Raw genomic sequence first — 22832 nt, 5'->3', positions numbered from 1 at the left:
AAAACAGGAATGTGAACTTATTTTGTGAGTATTGATTATCATGGGATTTCCTGTTCTGGGCATGGTCTGTGCATTGCATAGAAGGGCATTCAATTTCTACTACAAGTATCAGAGAAGCCTGTTAATAGTGTATCAAAATAGGGGCCTTTTGTATGTGTATTGTTTGATTGTTTGTTTGTTTTTGTTTGCTTTACTTTTTCTCATGGAGCCAGAAGTATGAAGGTAGCAGCTGTGACCTGGGTTCAGCAGTTCAGTGAACTCAGGGCCTTCACTGGGCCTCATGCCATTTCCAAAATGAGCAATGGAAACAAGGTTCAGCCCTGGCGTCAAGGTAAAAAAAGGAGCCAGGATGCCTCAGTGACAGGCATATATGACCATTTGATCAAAAAGTCTCAGCTTCCCCCAAAGGCTACCCCCAAATTTCCACGAATATCACTTTGGGGGAGAAAACATGTCCCCCGGAGCATCCCTAATAGAGGAGTGACCTTTTTGATTTTCCATCCATCCCTCCAGGTTTCAACTCATCCTCAGAGAACCTGAGAGACACCTCACGATGGCACCCTTGGTGTTTTGCGGCAGTCACAGAAGTCATCTAATGTGCAACTGTATTGAAATGTCTTTTTCATTGTAACTTCCATGATGATCATGAAATGTCAACTTTTGGGATCTCTTTGGCACCTAGATTCTAGCTAACTCTCACCTATCATCTCTCCCATGAGGCACAGTCCAGAGGTTCAGCCCTCCCCGGGCTGCATGCAGAACCCAGGACTTGATTGGGTTTTCACAACCCTGATGAGGTTGAGGGTCTGGCGAAGCAGTGAGAGCAATGGAAGGTAGCTGCGTGGGTCTAATGCAATCATCTGAGCCCCTTATAATAGGCTGGACTTGGCTGAGACTACACAGATGTCCAGCCAGAGCCAGGCTGCCTCGGGGGAGGGAGATTCCCCACAGCTGATGTGTAGACCAAGGAAGCCCAGGACCCCCGGGAGACCGAGCAGCAGGACCTCTGACCCACACACTTGCGAGCTGGTAAGTCTGGGGCTGGCTTGGAAGGGGTTAAGTGTCTGAAGAGTCTTCTGCATGGATCTCAACTCGCAGACTCTCTGATTTTTGTCCACAGCCCCACCATCATTGCAGTCTGAAACCAGCGCTGCCTCCAGTTAACCTGGCTCAGCCCAAGGACAGGAGAGAGACCACAGCCCCAGGCCACTGCATGCACCAAGCCAACAGCCAGCAAAGCCACCGCCTGGCAGGCGCCACGAAGACCCTGGCCACTAAAGCCGCCAGCAAAAGAGCACGGCCTACAGGAGGGATCAAGAAGCCTCACCGCTGCAGGCCTGACAATGCGCGAAATCAGAAAGTACCAGAAGTCCACGCAGCTGTTACTCCTCAAGCTGCCCTTCCAGCGCCTGGTGTGCAAGATCTCCCAGGCCATCATCCTGGTCCTGCGCTTCCAAGCGCTACCATTGGCGACCTGCAGGAGCCCAGTGAGGCTTACCTGCTGCACCTCTTTGAAGACACCTAGCTCTGTGCCATCCATAAAAGCCCTGGCCTCTTCTCCCCTATATATGTATATTAGTGCTCTGCTTTGTACCCTCTTCCATAGGAAACAAAAATCCATCAGTTGATCATTTAAGCCTTTCTAGTTTGGGTACAAATTTTAGTGTAGTTGTACTTGTATGCTTTGTACTTTATACTTCTAAAGATTAGACCCTAGATAATATGTGCTTGGAATAGTGGAGCTAGCTTACTTAAACTTTATTTAGGCATTTTGTGGGGGCAAAGGCAGGCAGTGAGGATGTTAAGCTTATCCCAAAATAGTGAATTTTGGAAAATAGTCAACTACAGTCACTTTATTTGTGAGGTATCTTGTCACCAATTAACCAGCACCAATCAGAGACCACATTTTTCTAGGCAGTCTCCAACTGTACATTAGGAGGTAGACTTTAAGAATAGTGATGAAGCTCCAGGAAAAAATTCATTGTCATTAACATGTAATACAATCAGCCATGAAAGCTGTCAAAGATTTCTGCTGGAAAGATACCACTTCCTACAGGTTTCTTTCCTGAGAGCCGTGACTATATGATACTATATATTGAGAACATTTAGTATGTGATTATTAAAAAGTCAGAAAACAACAGATGTTGGCAAGGCTGTGGAGATATAGAAACACTTTTACAATGTCTGTGAGAGTGTCAATTAGTTCAACCATTGTGGAAGACAGTGTGGCGATTCCTCAAGGATCTAGAACCAGAAATACCATTGGACACAGCCATCTCATTACTGTGTATATACCCAAAGGATTATAAATCATTCTACTATAAAGACACATACACACAATACATTGCAGCACAGTTTACAATAGCAAAGGCTTGGAACCAACCCAAATGCCCATCAATGATAGACTGGATAAAGACCATGTGGCATATATACACCACGGAATACTATGCAGCCATAAAAGAGAATGAGTTCGTGTTCTTTGCGGTGACGTGGATGACACTGGAAACCATCATTCTCAGCAAACTAACACAGGAACAGAAAACCAAACACCACATGTTCTCACTCATAAGTGGGAGTTGATCAATGAGAACACATGGACACAGAAAGGGGAACATCACACACCGTGGTCTGTCAAGGGGTGGGAGGCAAGGGAAAGGACAGCATTAGGAAACATCCCAATGCACGTGGAGCTTAAAGCCTAGATGATGGGTTGATCGGCGCAGCAAACCACTAGGGAACATGTAAAGCTTTGTTACAAACCTGCACATTCTGCACATGTATCCCATAACATACAGTAAAAAAGAAAAAAAAGAATCTGTAAGAACGCTGAACCTTCTCAGCTAATCCAATTTTCCTTTCTGAGAAAACAACACTGTGTTCCTGCTCCTGAGCTGACCTCTGAGACCTTGATGGGAACTTGTTTCTGTCTTCAGCAGTTCAGCTTTACTCAGACCCCATTCAAAATATTGAGTTCCATGAGAGGCCAGAGAAATGTTATAGGCTTGTGTGTGGAATCACCATAGCACTGCTCTCTACAGATGCTTCTCTCCACCTCAGGCTGCTTGGGCCAGGTTCTCTTTTCCTCTACTGTTCAGAAAGTGCTAGACCTGCAACACCTGACACAAAACAGCTTCCATGACTCCTCAGTGCCATGGAAAAGGAATGAGCTGAGAGCAATCTAAAGACTGGGAGATATTAAGTCTCTTGGATCTTACTTCTTTTGGTTGCTCCAGCACTTTAATTCCTGAGAGAGCCCTCCCATCTCCATCAGTTCTTCCAAGAACCTGTACCCTCCTTGTGTCTCTAAGACACACTGGTCTAACTTGTTAGATGCCTTTACAAGAAAGTTGGTGAAATAAAAGGAAAGCTAAACCATGTCAGAATATGGAGGTATGAAACAGAATTTCCCCATACTTGGTAACGTTTAGAAATTTGTGTGATACCCAAAGGCAGATTCTATGTACACTCAGTCCTATTTTCAGAGCAAAAGCTGAGTGTATGAGGAAATAAAACTGTATTTTATGGGGGAATCTTTGGCTTCAGGAAGAAAGAGTAAATATTATTCTCCATTCAATATTAGAGCTGAACTATGGGGTCTTTTTGATCCTTTTTGCTTACACTGTGTGAATCAGAGGGCACATGGCAAAGGTAAACAGGCAGAAACAGCATCGTGGATATTGGTGAGCTGTGCTGGGAAGGTTCACAGTGATTCTATAATAACTCTGAGGTCTTTATTCGATAATGAAAAATTACTCTTTTCCGTCATAAAGGTAAAGCAGAGTATGTACAAGTAGAGTATTGAATAACTTTGTCACTCGTGATGAACCTACTTGGTCCAATACTTTAACAACTTCCCCAATGTCTCCGTACTCAGGTTTGATTTCCTGAGTGGCTCATTGGTAGAATGAATAACATCAAGACTCCTCTAAAGCAATGTTTGGAACTAAATTTCAGTGTCTCCAGAAGCACTGGTAAAATCACCATGTGTAGCGAACGTGCAGTATAAATAGGCTCTGTCTGTGTCTTTGGAACTGCCCATATGATCATTACAAATGGAGGCTTGAGGAAAGGTGGTTTTGGAATTGGTTTCTCTCTAGTCTTACACGATGCACCTATACTATATTGCATTATGATAAACTAAAGGGTCACTTGCTGACGTAAAGCAAAGTAGGCAGGAATGGAAGAGTCAACATGGAGAAAAAAAATTCTTTGTGATTATATTTTTATTTCTGCAGTTTGGAAAACAGTTTAACTGCTTTTGTGATGACTAAAACAAATACATATGAGCATTGAAAATCAGAGAGGGACAACAAATGGGAAACATTTCTGGAGGCTTCGCTTACCGAAACCCAGACATCAGCATACAAGGTAAGACACAGCAACACCAGGCTTCAGAATGAATCCGTACAAATCTCCTGGAAAGGGCTTCCCTCTCCGAATGCAGCTACCTGTCCACAGGAGGCTCAAGGCCCAGGCATCTTTATTCTTCCAACTAGAAAGACTGAGAAAAATGCCTCAATATGCCCCTGGAGTCCCAAACATTTAGCCAAGGCCACTGTGAAACAATCTGCTGTCTTCACCTAGGTAAGGTCAACTTCACAGTATCAGACACTAAGATTGTGGGTGAATCCAGGGTGGACTGAGATAAGGAAGCTCCAGCAAATGCAGTCCTGTCATTGGAAGATGAATGCGATACTTATTCCTGCACAAACAGACCCTTCCCTCTGGCCTTGGGCCTAGAACATGATTTTTTTATAGTTGCTGTTGGGGAAGAGGCCCTTGGGCTTTAACCTGCGAACGGCCTCCCTTAAATGCTTGGGCTGCAGCGGGGGCGTCTCTCCCCACATCTCGCACACGTCCAGGGCCTCTTCCACCACCTCTCCGACAAAGACCTTAGCTATTCCAGCCATAGCAATGGCGGTGTTCTCAGACACCGATCTGCCACTGATAGACTGCATCAGAGCTGCAATGCGTGCTTTTGGGAAAGCTGATCGGCGACACACTTCGTAGCGGGCCAGCTGCTCCTCAGACATGGCAGAAAGCAGGGCTGTCATCCTCTGAGCCTCCTCTGCATCCACGGTGGGCTTCCTCTCCTTCTTCCCCTTGGTATCTGTTTTCTGTCTTTTGGCTGCAGGAGGAGCTGAGGCTGATGCTTCATTGTCACCTTCTGTGAGGTCCATGACATCCTGACTCCTGAGCTCACTTTCCTGATCCCTGGGTTCTTCCAAGTTCCCATCTAGTTCCTCAGGGATTCTATCCTTGTTGCTGCCCTTCAGACCTCGGGGCATGGCGAACATCTCAGCAGACACACCTGTTTGCCTGCCTGTCTCCATGGGTGAGATTGAAGTCTGCTCCGTGACAGCAACTGTAGAGGCAGAAGTTCCGGCTGGGGTGGTTCGATTATGGATCTGCAATGAGAACCTTTCAAAGAGTTTAGCTGCTGTGTTTCTGCTGAGCCAGTTTAACCATAACTGGACACAGCCCCCTGCCTCCCCTTCCCACACACAAACACACACACTGAATGTTCTCACTTCCACAATGTGAAGAAATTTGTGGAAGGAGAGTATATTAGTTTTAGATCAATGCAGAATCAATTCTCACCAATTTGGGATATTTAAAACAAACACCAGCTCACAAGTCAGAAGTACTGCTAGGCCAAGTGACTGCCTCCTGCTCAGAGTCACACGAGGGACCTTCAGGATGGGTCTGGCTGTGTGGTCGTTACCTTCACGTGAGAAGGGTCTGTCTTCGATCTCATTTGAGTTGGTGGCAGAATTCAATGCCTTAGGGTTGTGAGCCCCAGGCCCACTTGTTTGTTCTGCCTGCTGCCGTGAGGATGCTCTCAGCTCCTACAAATGTTGCCCAGGTCTGGGCTGTGAGGCTCCCTGGGTGTGCACAGCCAATGCTGGGGAATCTCCCACAGGGGAATGTAATCTCAGGGAGGTTCAGTCCTCCCTTATAAAGAGCTCAGATGATTGAATTAGACCCAGCCCTTAGCAGCTATTGGTTCAGGATATCCCTAATCTAATCAGGAAGTTGGGCAGGCTCATCAATTCGTGGTTCCGCCCACACCCAAGGGAGGGGCAGACACAGGGCGAGTCTCTGAGGGGTGGGAAATGCAGGGGGCATTTCAGAATTCAGTCTCCTTCACAGAATCACAAAGTTCACATTTCACAACAATAAAGAAACTATTTACAGTAAAACTGAGATATTTTATGAAGTTGCACATTAGAAAACTTCAATGTCTGAGAAAAAAGTCTCTAACTCACAGGGAAACAAGTGTTTTATCAAATACTCTGAAAATAAAATGGGCTGGGTGAGGGGAATATGAAAGTATTATTTCAATTTTATTTTATCTTATTTTATTTTATTTTATTGATTTATTTTTGAGACAGAGTCTTGCTCTGTCCCACAGGCTGGGTTACAGTGGCCTGATCTCAGCTCACTGCAGCCTCCGCATCCTGGGCTCAAGGGATTCTCCTGCCTCAGCCTCCAGAGTAGCTGGGACTAAATGTACGTGCCACCACGCCAGGCAAATTTTTGTCTTTTTTAAAGTAGAGACGAGGTTTCACCATTTTGGCCAGGTTGGTCTTCAACTGCTGACTTCAGGTGATCTGCCCCACCTTGGCTTCCCAAAGTGAAGGGACAATAGGCATGAGCCACTGCGCCCAGACTATGATAGTTTCACACTGAAGCCTGAAGCTGCTCTGCCTTAGGATTTTTCCTGAGTTTTACTTTCTTGTCAGGATGAGTTGCTAGTTCATCTTTTCTGTTGGATCTTTTAGAAAGGCATTACTGATGAGATTATGGCTTTCTCACAAGAAATACTACTTTGGTGAAACTCTATTGAAATTAACAGTACCTTAAGTTTCCAATACTTATCAAGTACAATATTTGAACATGCCATGGTAGGTGAACGTGTAAGAAGCAGAATTTGGCAAACTCCATTTTTTTCAATTTTGATGGTTTCAGGTTTTTTGGTTTCAGCCAAACTAAAGAATGTCCTAATGAGCTGTCAATTCACAGGTCACAACAGACAATTTTTGAAACTAAATCACAGTTTAATTTTTGGAGTATGATTCTAAAGAAATTTGAATAATCTGGTGATATTGCTAACACAAAACATGGTTGTTCAGGCTTTCATCTTTAAAAACAAACGAAATAGGATGTGGAATTCTCGCATTTTACCAAACAGCAGTATGCTCCCTTGAATATGTGACTAGGAAAAGTAAGTCATTGGAAAAAAATAAATAAAGGAAAAACCTCCTCTGTCTCAATAATAGTTTCATTGAGAAAAATGTATTTTTTAAAAACTGCTGGCTATGTCTTGATATTTTTAGACATGGCAATAAGTTGAAATTTCATGAATCGTCTCTCTAACATTCATGCTACTTAAGAAACTCTTCCCAAGATTGGACTGCATTCATTTCATAAAAGCCCTGCCCTCCTCTCCCCTATGTACGTGTATTGGCACTCTGCTTTGTACCTTCTTCCATAGGAAACACAAATCCATCAATTGATGTTTTAAGCCTTTCCAGTTTGGGTACAACTATTTGTATAGTTGTAAGATTTGCACTTTATACTTCTAAAGACTAGACCCAGATAATATGTGCTTGGGAATAGTGGAGCTAGCTTGCTTAAACTTTATTTAGACATATGCTAATTACTTGTGGGGAGCAAAGGCAGGCAGTGAGGATGTTAAGCTTATCCCAAAATAGTCAATTTTGGAAAATAGTCAAGTACGGGCCGGGCACGGTGGCCCACGCCTGTAATCCCAGCACTTTGGGAGGCCGAGGCACCCAGTCTCAAGGTCAGGAGATCGAGACCATCACCATTAACACGGTGAAACCCGGTCTCTGCTAAAAATACAAACATTAGCTGGGCGTGGTGGCAGGCGCTTCTAGTCCCAGATACTCAGGAGGCCGAGGCAGGAGAATAGCATGAACCTGGGAGGCGGAGCTTGCAGTGAGCCGAGATTGCGCCACTACATTCCAGCCTGGGCAACGGAGTGAGACTCTGTTTCTTTCGTAGGTATCTTGTCACCACTTAAGCAGCACCAATCAGAGACCACATTTTTCTAGGCAGTCTCCAAATGTACATTATGAATAGTAATGTACTTTAAGAATAGTGATGAAGCTCCAGGGAAAATTGCATTGTCATTAACATGTAATACAATCAGCCATGAATGCTGTCAAAGATTTCTCCTGAAAAGATACCACTTTCTACAGATTTCTTTCTTGAGAGCTGTGGCTATATGATATTATATATTGAGAAGATTTAGTATGTGATTATTAAAAGGTCAGAAAACAACAGATGCTGGCAAGGCTGTGGAGATATAGAAACACTTTTACAATGTCTGTGAGAGTGTAAATTAGTTCAACCATTGTGGAAGACAGTGTGGCGATTCCTCAAGGATCTAGAACCAGAAATACCGTTGGACCCAGCAATTTCATTACTGGGTATATACCCAAAGGATTATACATCATTCTACTATAAAGACACATATACATGTAAGTTTACTGCAGCACAGTTTACAATAGCAAAGACTTGGAACCAACCCAAATGCCCATCAATGATAGACTGGATAAAGAACATGTGGCATATATACAGCATGGAATACTATGCAGCCATAAAAAAGAATGAGCTCCTGTTTTTGCGGTGACGTGGATAACACTGAAAACCATCATTCTCAGCAAACTAACACAGGAACAGAAAACCAAACACCCTATGTTCTCACTCATACGTGGGAGTTGATCAATGAGAACACACCGACACAGAGAGGGGAACATCACACAGCGTGGCCTGTCAAGTGATGGGAGGCAAGGGAAGGGAGAGCATCAGGACAAATATGCAATGCATGCAGGGCTTAAAGCCTCCATGATGGGTTGATAGGTGCAGCAAACCACTAGGGCACATGTATACCTTTGTAACAAACCTGCACATTCTGCACATGGGTCCCAAAACTGAAAGTTAAAAAAAAAAAAAAATGCGTAAGGACACTGAACATTCTCAGCTAATCCAATTTTCCTCTCTGAGAAAACAAAGCTGTGTTCCTGCTCCTGAGCTGACCTCTGAGACCTTGATGGGAACTTGTTTCTGTCTTCAGCAGTTCAGCTTTACTCAGACCCCACTCAGACTATTGAGTTCTATGAGGAGCCAGAAAAATGTTCTGATATTCTAATTAGAACATTAAAATATTCTAAGCTTGTGTGTGGAATCACCATCAGCACTGCTCTCTACAGATGCTTGCCTCCACCTCAGCAGACCAACCTGCTTGGGCCAGGTTCTCTTTGCCTCTACTGTTCAGAAAGTGCTAGACCTGCAACATCTGACACTATACAGCTTCCATGACTCCTCAGTGCCATGGAAAAGGAATGAGCTGAGAGCAATCTAAAGACTGGGAGATATTAAGTCTCTTGGATCTTACTTCTTTTGGTTGCTCCAGCACTTTAATTCCTGAGAGAGCCCTCCCATCTCCATCAGTTCTTCCAAGAACCTGTACCCTCCTTGTGTCTCTAAGACACACTGGTCTAACTTGTTATATACATTTACAAGAAAGTTGGTGAAATAAAAGGAAAGCTAAACCATGTCAGAATATGGAGGTATGAAACAGAATTTCCCCATACTTAGTAAAGTTGAGAAATTTGTGTGATACCCAAAGGCAGATTCTATGTACACTCAGTCCTATTTTAAGAGCAAAAGCTGAGTGTATGAGGAAATAAAACTATATTTTATGGGGGTATCTTTGGCTTCAGGAAGAAAGAGTACATGTTACTCTGCATTCAATATTAGAGTTGAACTATGGGGTCTTTTCGATCCTTTTTGCTTATACTCTGTGACTCAGGGGGCACATGGCAAAGGTCAACAGACTGAAACAGCACCTTGGACATCTGTGAGCTGTGCTGGGAAGGCTCATAGTGATTCCATAATAAATCTCCGGTCTTTATTCTATAATGAAAAATTACTCTTTACATCATAAAGGTAAAGCAGAGTATGTACAATTAGAGTATGGAATAACTTTGTCACTCGTGATGAATCTACTTGGTCTGATACTTTAACAACTTCTCCAATGTCTCTGTATTCAGGTTTGATGTTCTGAGTGGATCATCGGTAGAATGAATGAAATCAAGAATACTCTAAAGCAATGTTTGGAACTAAATTTCAGTGTCTCCGGAAGCACTGATAAAATCACCATGTGTAGCCAACGTGAAGTATCAATAGACTCTCCCTGTGTCTTTGAAACGGCCCATATGACCATTACAAAAGGCGGCTTGAGCAAAGGTGGTGTTGGAATTGGTTTCTCTCTAGTCTTACATGACGCATCTATACTATATTGCATTATAATACAGGAAAGGGTCACTTGCTGACGTAAAGCACCGTAGGCAGGAATAGAAGAGTCAACTTAGAGAAAAAAGTGCTTTGTAAATTTATTTTTATTTCTGAAGTTTGGAAAACAGTTTAACTGCTTTTGTGATGACTCACAAAAATACATATGAGCATTGAAAATGTACAGAAGAACAACAATTGGGAAACATTTCTGGAAGCTTCAATTACTGAAACCCAGATATAAGCATACAAGCTAAGACACAGCTACACCAGGCTTCAGCATGAAACCATACAAATCTCCTGGGAAGGGCTTCCCTCTCTGGATGCAGCTACCTGTCCACAGGATGATCTAGGCCCAGGCACCTTTATTCTTCCAACTAGAAAGACAGAGAAAAATACCTCAACATACCATGAAAATGACGAAACATTTAGCCAAGGCTCCTATGAAACGATCTGCTGTCTTCATCCAGGTAAGGGCAACTGCACATTTTAAGACACTAAGATCCTGGGTAAATCCAGGGTGGACTGAGATAAGGAAGCTCCAGCAAACGCAGTCCTGTCATTGGAAGATGAACGCGGTACTTCTTCCTGCACAAACAGACCCTGCCCTCTGGCCTCGGGCCTAGAACATGATTCTTTTGCAGTTGCTGTTGGGGAAGAGGCCCTTGGGCTTTAACCTGCGAACGGCCTCCCTTAAATGCTTGGGCTGCAGCGGGGGCGTCTCTCCCCACATCTCACACACGTCCAGGGCCTCTTCCACCACCTCTCCGACAAAGACCTTGGCTATTCCAGCCATGGCAATGGCCGCGTTCTCAGACACCGAACTGCCAGTGATAGCCCGCATCAGACCCGCAATGCGTGCTCTCGGGAAAGCTGACCGGCGACACACTTCGTAGCGGGACAGCTGCTCCTCAGACATGGCAGACAGCAGGGTTGTCATCCTCTGAGCCTCCTCTGCATCCACGGTGGGCTTCCTCTCCTTCTTGCCTTTCGTATGTGTTTTCCGTCTTTTGGCTGCAGGAGGAGCTGAGGCTGAGGCCTCATTGTCACCTTCTGGGAGGTCCATGACATCCTCACTCCTGAGCTCACCTTCCTGATCCCTGGGTTCTTCCGAGTTCCCATCTAGGTCCTCAGGGATTCCATCCTTCTTGCTGCCCTTCACACCTCGGGGCATGGCGAGCATCTCAGCAGACACACCTGTTTGCCTGCCGGTCTCCATGGGTGAGATTCAAGCCTGCTCCGTGACAGCAGCTGTACAGGCAGAAGTTCCGGCTGGGGTGGTTTGATTCTGGATCTGCGATGAGAACCTTTCAAAGATTTTAGCTGCTGTGCTTCTGCTGAGCCAGTTCCGCCGTAACCGGACACGGCTCCCGGCCTCCCCTTCCCACGCACAAACACACACACACTGAATTTTCTCACTTCCACAATGTGAAGAAACTTGTGGAAGGAGAGTATGTTAGTTTTAGGTCAATGCAGAACGAATTCTCACCAATTTGGGATATTTAAAACAAACACCAGCTCACAGGTCAGAAGTTCTGCTAGGCCAAGTGACCGCCTCCTGCTCAGAGGCACACGAGGGACCTCCAGGATGGGTCTGGCTGTGTGGTCGTCGCCTCCACCCGAGAAGGGTCTGGCTTCGATCCGATTCGAGTTGGTGGCAGAATTCAACAATGCCTTGGGGTTGTGAGCCCCAGGCCCACTTGTTGGTTCTGCCGGCTGCCGTGAGGATGCTCTCAGCTCCTACCCGTGTTGCCCAGGTCTCGGCTGTGAGGCTCCCTGGGTGTGCACAGCCAGTGCTGGGGAATCTCCCACAGGGGAGCGTAATCACAGGGGGGTTCAGTCGTCCCTTACAAAGGGCTCAGATGACTGAATTAGACCCAGCCCTTAGCAGCCATTGGTTCAGGATAGCCCTAATCTAATCAGGAAGTTGGGCCGGCACATCAATTCATGCTTCCGCCCACACCCAAGGGAGGGGCAGACACAGGGCGAGTCTCTGAGGGGCGGGAAATGCAGGGGGCATTTCAGAATTCAGTCTCCTTCACAGAATCGCAAAGTTCACATTTCACAACAATAAAGAAACTATTTACAGTAAAAAATGAGACATTTTACGAAGTTGAGCATTAGAAAACTTCGATGTCTGAGAAAAAAACTCTCTAACGCACAGGGAAACAAGCGGTTTATCAAATACTCTGAAAATAAAATGGGCTGGGGGAGGGAAACGTGAAAATATTATTTCAATTTTATTTTACGTCATTTTATCTTAGTTTAGTTTGGTTTATTTGTTTATTTCTGAGACAGAGTCTCGCTCTGTCCCCCAGGCTGGATTACAGCGGCCTGATCACAGCCCACTGCAGCCTCGGCATCCTAGGCTCAACGGATTCTCCTGCCTCGGCCTCCAGAGCGGCTGGGACTAAATGTGCGCGCTGCCACGCCGGGCAAATTTTTCTATCTTTTCAAGTACAGACGAGGTTTCACCATTTTGGCCAGGCTGGTCTTGAACTGCTGACTTCAGGTGATCTGCCCCACTTTGGCTTCCCAAAGAGAAGGGACTATAGGCGTGAGCCACCGCGCCCAGACTATGATAGTTTCACGCTGAAGCCCGAAGCTGCCCTGCCTTAGGATTTTTCCTGAGTTTTACTTTCCTGTCAGGATGAGTTGCTAGTTCATCTTTCCTGTGGGATCTTCTAGAAAGGCATTACTGATGAGATTATGGCTTTCTCACAAGAAATACTACTTTGGTGAAACTCTATTGAAATTATCAGTACCTTCAGTTTCCAATACTTATCAAGTACAATAGTTGAACGTGGCATGGTAGCTGAAAGGGTAAGAGGCAGAATTTGGCAGACTCCATTTTTTTCAGTTTCGATGGTTTCAGGTTTTTTGGATTCAGCCAAACTAAAGAATGTCCTCACGAGCTGTCAATTCACAGGTCACTACAGAGAATTGTTGAGACGGAATCACAGTGTAATTTTTGGCGTATGATCTGTGAGCTGTGCTGGGGAGGTTCACGCTGATTCCATAATAAATCTCGGGTTTTTACTCTATAGCGAAAAATTACTCTTTTCCATCACGAAGTTAAAGCAGAGTATGTACAAGTAGAGTGTGGAATAACTTTGTCACGCGTGACGAACCGACTTGGTCCAATACTTTAACGACTTCTCCAATGTCTCCGTACTCAGGTTTGATTTTCTGAGCGGATCATCGGTAGAATGAATAAAATCAAGAATCCTCTAAGGCAATGTTTGGAACTAAATTTCAGTGTCTCCGGAAGCACTGGAAAAATCACCACGTGTAGCGACAGTGAAGTATCAATGGGCTCTCTCTGTGTCCTTTAAACCGCCCATATGATCGTTACAAATGGCGGCTTGAGGAAAGGCGGTTTTGGAATTGGTTTCTCTCTAGTCTTACATGATGTATCTATACTATATTGCATTATAATGCAGGAAAGGGTCACTTGCTGACATAAAGCACAGCAGGCAGGAATAGAAGAGTCAACTTAGGGGGAAAAAAAGTGCTTTGTGATTTCATTTTGATGTCTGCAGTTTGGAAAACAGTTGATCAGTTTAGCTGTTTTCGTGATGGCTCACAAAAATACATATGAGCATTGAAAAGGTACAGAAGAACAACAATCGGGGAAACATTTCTGCAAGCTCCAATCACCGGAACCCAGACAGAAGCATACAAGCTAAGAGACAGCTACACCAGGCTTCAGCGGGAAACCATACAGATCTCCTGGGAAGGGCTTCCCTCTCTGAATGCAGCTGCCTGTCCACGGGATGCTCTGGGCCCAGGCACCTTGATTCCTCCAACTGGAAAGACATAGAAAAACGCCTCCACATCCCATTAAAATGCCCAGAGATTTAGCCAAGGCTCCTATGAAACGATCTGCTGTCTTCATCCAGGTAAGGGCAACTGCACATTTTAAGACACTGAGATCGTGGGTAAATCCAGGTGGGACTGAGACGCAGGAGCTCCAGCACACACACTCCTGTCATTGGAAGATGAACGCGGCACTTCTTCCTGCACAAACAGACCCCGCCCTCTGGCCTCGGGCCTAGAACATGATTCTTTTGCAGTTGCTGTTGGGGAAGAGGCCCTTGGGCTTTAACCTGCGAACGGCCTCCCTTAAATGCTTGGGCTGCAGCGGGGGCGTCTCTCCCCACATCTCACACACGTCCAGGGCCTCTTCCACCACCTCTCCGACAAAGACCTTGGCTATTCCAGCCATGGCAATGGCCGCGTTCTCAGACACCGAACTGCCAGTGATAGCCCGCATCAGACCCGCAATGCGTGCTCTCGGGAAAGCTGACCGGCGACACACTTCGTAGCGGGACAGCTGCTCCTCAGACATGGCAGACAGCAGGGTTGTCATCCTCTGAGCCTCCTCTGCATCCACGGTGGGCTTCCTCTCCTTCTTGCCTTTCGTATGTGTTTTCCGTCTTTTGGCTGCAGGAGGAGCTGAGGCTGAGGCCTCATTGTCACCTTCTGGGAGGTCCATGACATCCTCACTCCTGAGCTCACCTTCCTGATCCCTGGGTTCTTCCGAGTTCCCATCTAGGTCCTCAGGGATTCCATCCTTCTTGCTGCCCTTCACACCTCGGGGCATGGCGAGCATCTCAGCAGACACACCTGTTTGCCTGCCGGTCTCCATGGGTGAGATTCAAGCCTGCTCCGTGACAGCAGCTGTACAGGCAGAAGTTCCGGCTGGGGTGGTTTGATTCTGGATCTGCGATGAGAACCTTTCAAAGATTTTAGCTGCTGTGCTTCTGCTGAGCCAGTTCCGCCGTAACCGGACACGGCTCCCGGCCTCCCCTTCCCACGCACAAACACACACACACTGAATTTTCTCACTTCCACAATGTGAAGAAACTTGTGGAAGGAGAGTATGTTAGTTTTAGGTCAATGCAGAACGAATTCTCACCAATTTGGGATATTTAAAACAAACACCAGCTCACAGGTCAGAAGTTCTGCTAGGCCAAGTGACCGCCTCCTGCTCAGAGGCACACGAGGGACCTCCAGGATGGGTCTGGCTGTGTGGTCGTCGCCTCCACCCGAGAAGGGTCTGGCTTCGATCCGATTCGAGTTGGTGGCAGAATTCAACAATGCCTTGGGGTTGTGAGCCCCAGGCCCACTTGTTGGTTCTGCCGGCTGCCGTGAGGATGCTCTCAGCTCCTACCCGTGTTGCCCAGGTCTCGGCTGTGAGGCTCCCTGGGTGTGCACAGCCAGTGCTGGGGAATCTCCCACAGGGGAGCGTAATCACAGGGGGGTTCAGTCGTCCCTTACAAAGGGCTCAGATGACTGAATTAGACCCAGCCCTTAGCAGCCATTGGTTCAGGATAGCCCTAATCTAATCAGGAAGTTGGGCCGGCACATCAATTCATGCTTCCGCCCACACCCAAGGGAGGGGCAGACACAGGGCGAGTCTCTGAGGGGCGGGAAATGCAGGGGGCATTTCAGAATTCAGTCTCCTTCACAGAATCGCAAAGTTCACATTTCACAACAATAAAGAAACTATTTACAGTAAAAAATGAGACATTTTACGAAGTTGAGCATTAGAAAACTTCGATGTCTGAGAAAAAAACTCTCTAACGCACGGGGAAACAAGCGGTTTATCAAATACTCTGAAAATAAAATGGGCTGGGTGAGGGAAACGTGAAAATATTATTTCAATTTTATTTTACGTCATTTTATCTTAGTTTAGTTTGTTTTATTTGTTTATTTCTGAGACAGAGTCTCGCTCTGTCCCCCAGGCTGGATTACAGCGGCCTGATCACAGCCCACTGCAGCCTCGGCATCCTAGGCTCAACGGATTCTCCTGCCTCGGCCTCCAGAGCGGCTGGGACTAAATGTGCGCGCTGCCACGCCGGGCAAATTTTTCTATCTTTTCAAGTACAGACGAGGTTTCACCATTTTGGCCAGGCTGGTCTTGAACTGCTGACTTCAGGTGATCTGCCCCACTTTGGCTTCCCAAAGAGAAGGGACTATAGGCGTGAGCCACCGCGCCCAGACTATGATAGTTTCACGCTGAAGTCCGAAGCTGCTCTGCCTTAGGATTTTTCCTGAGTTTTACTTTCCTGTCAGGATGAGTTGCTAGTTCATCTTTCCTGTGGGATCTTCTAGAAAGGCATTACTGATGAGATTATGGCTTTCTCACAAGAAATACTACTTTGGTGAAACTCTATTGAAATTATCAGTACCTTCAGTTTCCAATACTTATCAAGTACAATAGTTGAGCGTGGCATGGTAGCTGAAAGGGTAAGAGGCAGAATTTGGCAGACTCCATTTTTTTCAGTTTCGATGGTTTCAGGTTTTTTGGATTCAGCCAAACTAAAGAATGTCCTCACGAGCTGTCAATTCACAGGTCACTACAGAGAATTGTTGAGACGGAATCACAGTGTAATTTTTGGCGTATGATCTGTGAGCTGTGCTGGGGAGGTTCACGCTGATTCCATAATAAATCTCGGGTTTTTACTCTATAGCGAAAAATTACTCTTTTCCATCACGAAGTTAAAGCAGAGTATGTACAAGTAGAGTGTGGAATAACTTTGTCACGCGTGACGAACCGACTTGGTCCAATACTTTAACGACTTCTCCAATGTCTCCGTACTCAGGTTTGATTTTCTGAGCGGATCATCGGTAGAATGAATAAAATCAAGAATCCTCTAAGGCAATGTTTGGAACTAAATTTCAGTGTCTCCGGAAGCACTGGAAAAATCACCACGTGTAGCGACAGTGAAGTATCAATGGGCTCTCTCTGTGTCCTTTAAACCGCCCATATGATCGTTACAAATGGCGGCTTGAGGAAAGGCGGTTTTGGAATTGGTTTCTCTCTAGTCTTACATGATGTATCTATACTATATTGCATTATAATGCAGGAAAGGGTCACTTGCTGACATAAAGCACAGCAGGCAGGAATAGAAGAGTCAACTTAGGGGGAAAAAAAGTGCTTTGTGATTTCATTTTGATGTCTGCAGTTTGGAAAACAGTTGATCAGTTTAGCTGTTTTCGTGATGGCTCACAAAAATACATATGAGCATTGAAAAGGTACAGAAGAACAACAATCGGGGAAACATTTCTGCAAGCTCCAATCACCGGAACCCAGACAGAAGCATACAAGCTAAGAGACAGCTACACCAGGCTTCAGCGGGAAACCATACAGATCTCCTGGGAAGGGCTTCCCTCTCTGAATGCAGCTGCCTGTCCACGGGATGCTCTGGGCCCAGGCACCTTGATTCCTCCAACTGGAAAGACATAGAAAAACGCCTCCACATCCCATTAAAATGCCCAGAGATTTAGCCAAGGCTCCTATGAAACGATCTGCTGTCTTCATCCAGGTAAGGGCAACTGCACATTTTAAGACACTGAGATCGTGGGTAAATCCAGGTGGGACTGAGACGCAGGAGCTCCAGCACACACACTCCTGTCATTGGAAGATGAACGCGGCACTTCTTCCTGCACAAACAGACCCCGCCCTCTGGCCTCGGGCCTAGAACATGATTCTTTTGCAGTTGCTGTTGGGGAAGAGGCCCTTGGGCTTTAACCTGCGAACGGCCTCCCTTAAATGCTTGGGCTGCAGCGGGGGCGTCTCTCCCCACATCTCACACACGTCCAGGGCCTCTTCCACCACCTCTCCGACAAAGACCTTGGCTATTCCAGCCATGGCAATGGCCGCGTTCTCAGACACCGAACTGCCAGTGATAGCCCGCATCAGACCCGCAATGCGTGCTCTCGGGAAAGCTGACCGGCGACACACTTCGTAGCGGGACAGCTGCTCCTCAGACATGGCAGACAGCAGGGTTGTCATCCTCTGAGCCTCCTCTGCATCCACGGTGGGCTTCCTCTCCTTCTTGCCTTTCGTATGTGTTTTCCGTCTTTTGGCTGCAGGAGGAGCTGAGGCTGAGGCCTCATTGTCACCTTCTGGGAGGTCCATGACATCCTCACTCCTGAGCTCACCTTCCTGATCCCTGGGTTCTTCCGAGTTCCCATCTAGCTCCTCAGGGATTCCATCCTTCTTGCTGCCCTTCAGACCTCGGGGCATGGCGAGCATCTCAGCAGACACACCTGTTTGCCTGCCGGTCTCCATGGGTGAGATTCAAGCCTGCTCCGTGACAGCAGCTGTACAGGCAGAAGTTCCGGCTGGGGTGGTTTGATTCTGGATCTGCGATGAGAACCTTTCAAAGATTTTAGCTGCTGTGCTTCTGCTGAGCCAGTTCCGCCGTAACCGGACACGGCTCCCGGCCTCCCCTTCCCACGCACAAACACACACACACTGAATTTTCTCACTTCCACAATGTGAAGAAACTTGTGGAAGGAGAGTATGTTAGTTTTAGGTCAATGCAGAACGAATTCTCACCAATTTGGGATATTTAAAACAAACACCAGCTCACAGGTCAGAAGTTCTGCTAGGCCAAGTGACCGCCTCCTGCTCAGAGGCACACGAGGGACCTCCAGGATGGGTCTGGCTGTGTGGTCGTCGCCTCCACCCGAGAAGGGTCTGGCTTCGATCCGATTCGAGTTGGTGGCAGAATTCAACAATGCCTTGGGGTTGTGAGCCCCAGGCCCACTTGTTGGTTCTGCCGGCTGCCGTGAGGATGCTCTCAGCTCCTACCCGTGTTGCCCAGGTCTCGGCTGTGAGGCTCCCTGGGTGTGCACAGCCAGTGCTGGGGAATCTCCCACAGGGGAGCGTAATCACAGGGGGGTTCAGTCGTCCCTTACAAAGGGCTCAGATGACTGAATTAGACCCAGCCCTTAGCAGCCATTGGTTCAGGATAGCCCTAATCTAATCAGGAAGTTGGGCCGGCACATCAATTCATGCTTCCGCCCACACCCAAGGGAGGGGCAGACACAGGGCGAGTCTCTGAGGGGCGGGAAATGCAGGGGGCATTTCAGAATTCAGTCTCCTTCACAGAATCGCAAAGTTCACATTTCACAACAATAAAGAAACTATTTACAGTAAAAAATGAGACATTTTACGAAGTTGAGCATTAGAAAACTTCGATGTCTGAGAAAAAAACTCTCTAACGCACAGGGAAACAAGCGGTTTATCAAATACTCTGAAAATAAAATGGGCTGGGTGAGGGAAACGTGAAAATATTATTTCAATTTTATTTTACGTCATTTTATCTTAGTTTAGTTTGGTTTATTTGTTTATTTCTGAGACAGAGTCTCGCTCTGTCCCCCAGGCTGGATTACAGCGGCCTGATCACAGCCCACTGCAGCCTCGGCATCCTAGGCTCAACGGATTCTCCTGCCTCGGCCTCCAGAGCGGCTGGGACTAAATGTGCGCGCTGCCACGCCGGGCAAATTTTTGTATCTTTTCAAGTACAGACGAGGTTTCACCATTTTGGCCAGGCTGGTCTTGAACTGCTGACTTCAGGTGATCTGCCCCACTTTGGCTTCCCAAAGAGAAGGGACTATAGGCGTGAGCCACCGCGCCCAGACTATGATAGTTTCACGCTGAAGTCCGAAGCTGCTCTGCCTTAGGATTTTTCCTGAGTTTTACTTTCCTGTCAGGATGAGTTGCTAGTTCATCTTTCCTGTGGGATCTTCTAGAAAGGCATTACTGATGAGATTATGGCTTTCTCACAAGAAATACTACTTTGGTGAAACTCTATTGAAATTATCAGTACCTTCAGTTTCCAATACTTATCAAGTACAATAGTTGAACGTGGCATGGTAGCTGAAAGGGTAAGAGGCAGAATTTGGCAGACTCCATTTTTTTCAGTTTCGATGGTTTCAGGTTTTTTGGATTCAGCCAAACTAAAGAATGTCCTCACGAGCTGTCAATTCACAGGTCACTACAGAGAATTGTTGAGACGGAATCACAGTGTAATTTTTGGCGTATGATCTGTGAGCTGTGCTGGGGAGGTTCACGCTGATTCCATAATAAATCTCGGGTTTTTACTCTATAGCGAGAAATTACTCTTTTCCATCACGAAGGTAAAGCAGAGTATGTACAAGTAGAGTGTGGAATAACTTTGTCACGCGTGACGAACCGACTTGGTCCAATACTTTAACGACTTCTCCAATGTCTCCGTACTCAGGTTTGATTTTCTGAGCGGATCATCGGTAGAATGAATAAAATCAAGAATCCTCTAAGGCAATGTTTGGAACTAAATTTCAGTGTCTCCGGAAGCACTGGAAAAATCACCACGTGTAGCGACAGTGAAGTATCAATGGGCTCTCTCTGTGTCCTTTAAACCGCCCATATGATCGTTACAAATGGCGGCTTGAGGAAAGGCGGTTTTGGAATTGGTTTCTCTCTAGTCTTACATGATGTATCTATACTATATTGCATTATAATGCAGGAAAGGGTCACTTGCTGACATAAAGCACAGCAGGCAGGAATAGAAGAGTCAACTTAGGGGGAAAAAAAGTGCTTTGTGATTTCATTTTGATGTCTGCAGTTTGGAAAACAGTTGATCAGTTTAGCTGTTTTCGTGATGGCTCACAAAAATACATATGAGCATTGAAAAGGTACAGAAGAACAACAATCGGGGAAACATTTCTGCAAGCTCCAATCACCGGAACCCAGACAGAAGCATACAAGCTAAGAGACAGCTACACCAGGCTTCAGCGGGAAACCATACAGATCTCCTGGGAAGGGCTTCCCTCTCTGAATGCAGCTGCCTGTCCACGGGATGCTCTGGGCCCAGGCACCTTGATTCCTCCAACTGGAAAGACATAGAAAAACGCCTCCACATCCCATTAAAATGCCCAGAGATTTAGCCAAGGCTCCTATGAAACGATCTGCTGTCTTCATCCAGGTAAGGGCAACTGCACATTTTAAGACACTGAGATCGTGGGTAAATCCAGGTGGGACTGAGACGCAGGAGCTCCAGCACACACACTCCTGTCATTGGAAGATGAACGCGGCACTTCTTCCTGCACAAACAGACCCCGCCCTCTGGCCTCGGGCCTAGAACATGATTCTTTTGCAGTTGCTGTTGGGGAAGAGGCCCTTGGGCTTTAACCTGCGAACGGCCTCCCTTAAATGCTTGGGCTGCAGCGGGGGCGTCTCTCCCCACATCTCACACACGTCCAGGGCCTCTTCCACCACCTCTCCGACAAAGACCTTGGCTATTCCAGCCATGGCAATGGCCGCGTTCTCAGACACCGAACTGCCAGTGATAGCCCGCATCAGACCCGCAATGCGTGCTCTCGGGAAAGCTGACCGGCGACACACTTCGTAGCGGGACAGCTGCTCCTCAGACATGGCAGACAGCAGGGTTGTCATCCTCTGAGCCTCCTCTGCATCCACGGTGGGCTTCCTCTCCTTCTTGCCTTTCGTATGTGTTTTCCGTCTTTTGGCTGCAGGAGGAGCTGAGGCTGAGGCCTCATTGTCACCTTCTGGGAGGTCCATGACATCCTCACTCCTGAGCTCACCTTCCTGATCCCTGGGTTCTTCCGAGTTCCCATCTAGCTCCTCAGGGATTCCATCCTTCTTGCTGCCCTTCAGACCTCGGGGCATGGCGAGCATCTCAGCAGACACACCTGTTTGCCTGCCGGTCTCCATGGGTGAGATTCAAGCCTGCTCCGTGACAGCAGCTGTACAGGCAGAAGTTCCGGCTGGGGTGGTTTGATTCTGGATCTGCGATGAGAACCTTTCAAAGATTTTAGCTGCTGTGCTTCTGCTGAGCCAGTTCCGCCGTAACCGGACACGGCTCCCGGCCTCCCCTTCCCACGCACAAACACACACACACTGAATTTTCTCACTTCCACAATGTGAAGAAACTTGTGGAAGGAGAGTATGTTAGTTTTAGGTCAATGCAGAACGAATTCTCACCAATTTGGGATATTTAAAACAAACACCAGCTCACAGGTCAGAAGTTCTGCTAGGCCAAGTGACCGCCTCCTGCTCAGAGGCACACGAGGGACCTCCAGGATGGGTCTGGCTGTGTGGTCGTCGCCTCCACCCGAGAAGGGTCTGGCTTCGATCCGATTCGAGTTGGTGGCAGAATTCAACAATGCCTTGGGGTTGTGAGCCCCAGGCCCACTTGTTGGTTCTGCCGGCTGCCGTGAGGATGCTCTCAGCTCCTACCCGTGTTGCCCAGGTCTCGGCTGTGAGGCTCCCTGGGTGTGCACAGCCAGTGCTGGGGAATCTCCCACAGGGGAGCGTAATCACAGGGGGGTTCAGTCGTCCCTTACAAAGGGCTCAGATGACTGAATTAGACCCAGCCCTTAGCAGCCATTGGTTCAGGATAGCCCTAATCTAATCAGGAAGTTGGGCCGGCACATCAATTCATGCTTCCGCCCACACCCAAGGGAGGGGCAGACACAGGGCGAGTCTCTGAGGGGCGGGAAATGCAGGGGGCATTTCAGAATTCAGTCTCCTTCACAGAATCGCAAAGTTCACATTTCACAACAATAAAGAAACTATTTACAGTAAAAAATGAGACATTTTACGAAGTTGAGCATTAGAAAACTTCGATGTCTGAGAAAAAAACTCTCTAACGCACAGGGAAACAAGCGGTTTATCAAATACTCTGAAAATAAAATGGGCTGGG

General features: G+C 46.8%; 2 protein-coding genes across 2 annotated transcripts; both read right to left on the bottom strand.

The window, feature by feature from the left end:
- Nucleotides 1-4214: 4214 nt before the first annotated feature.
- Nucleotides 4215-5925, bottom strand: LOC129143929 (TATA-box-binding protein-associated factor 11-like protein 12). The gene has a single exon (XM_054684188.2). It carries the CDS (start codon nucleotides 5331-5333, stop codon nucleotides 4737-4739), a length of 597 nt encoding a protein of 198 aa, XP_054540163.2. The 5' UTR covers nucleotides 5334-5925; the 3' UTR covers nucleotides 4215-4736.
- Nucleotides 5926-10948: 5023 nt separating this feature from the next.
- Nucleotides 10949-11545, bottom strand: LOC129143930 (TATA-box-binding protein-associated factor 11-like protein 5). Its single transcript, XM_054684189.1, has one exon. The coding sequence runs from the start codon at nucleotides 11543-11545 to the stop codon at nucleotides 10949-10951; it is 597 nt and encodes a 198-aa protein (XP_054540164.1).
- Between the last annotated feature and the right edge of the window lie 11287 nt (nucleotides 11546-22832).

Source organism: Pan troglodytes, chromosome 4 (genome assembly GCF_028858775.2).
Source record: "Pan troglodytes isolate AG18354 chromosome 4, NHGRI_mPanTro3-v2.0_pri, whole genome shotgun sequence".
Taxonomy (NCBI): domain Eukaryota; kingdom Metazoa; phylum Chordata; class Mammalia; order Primates; family Hominidae; genus Pan; species Pan troglodytes.
This window is presented reverse-complemented; position numbering and strand designations above follow the sequence as displayed.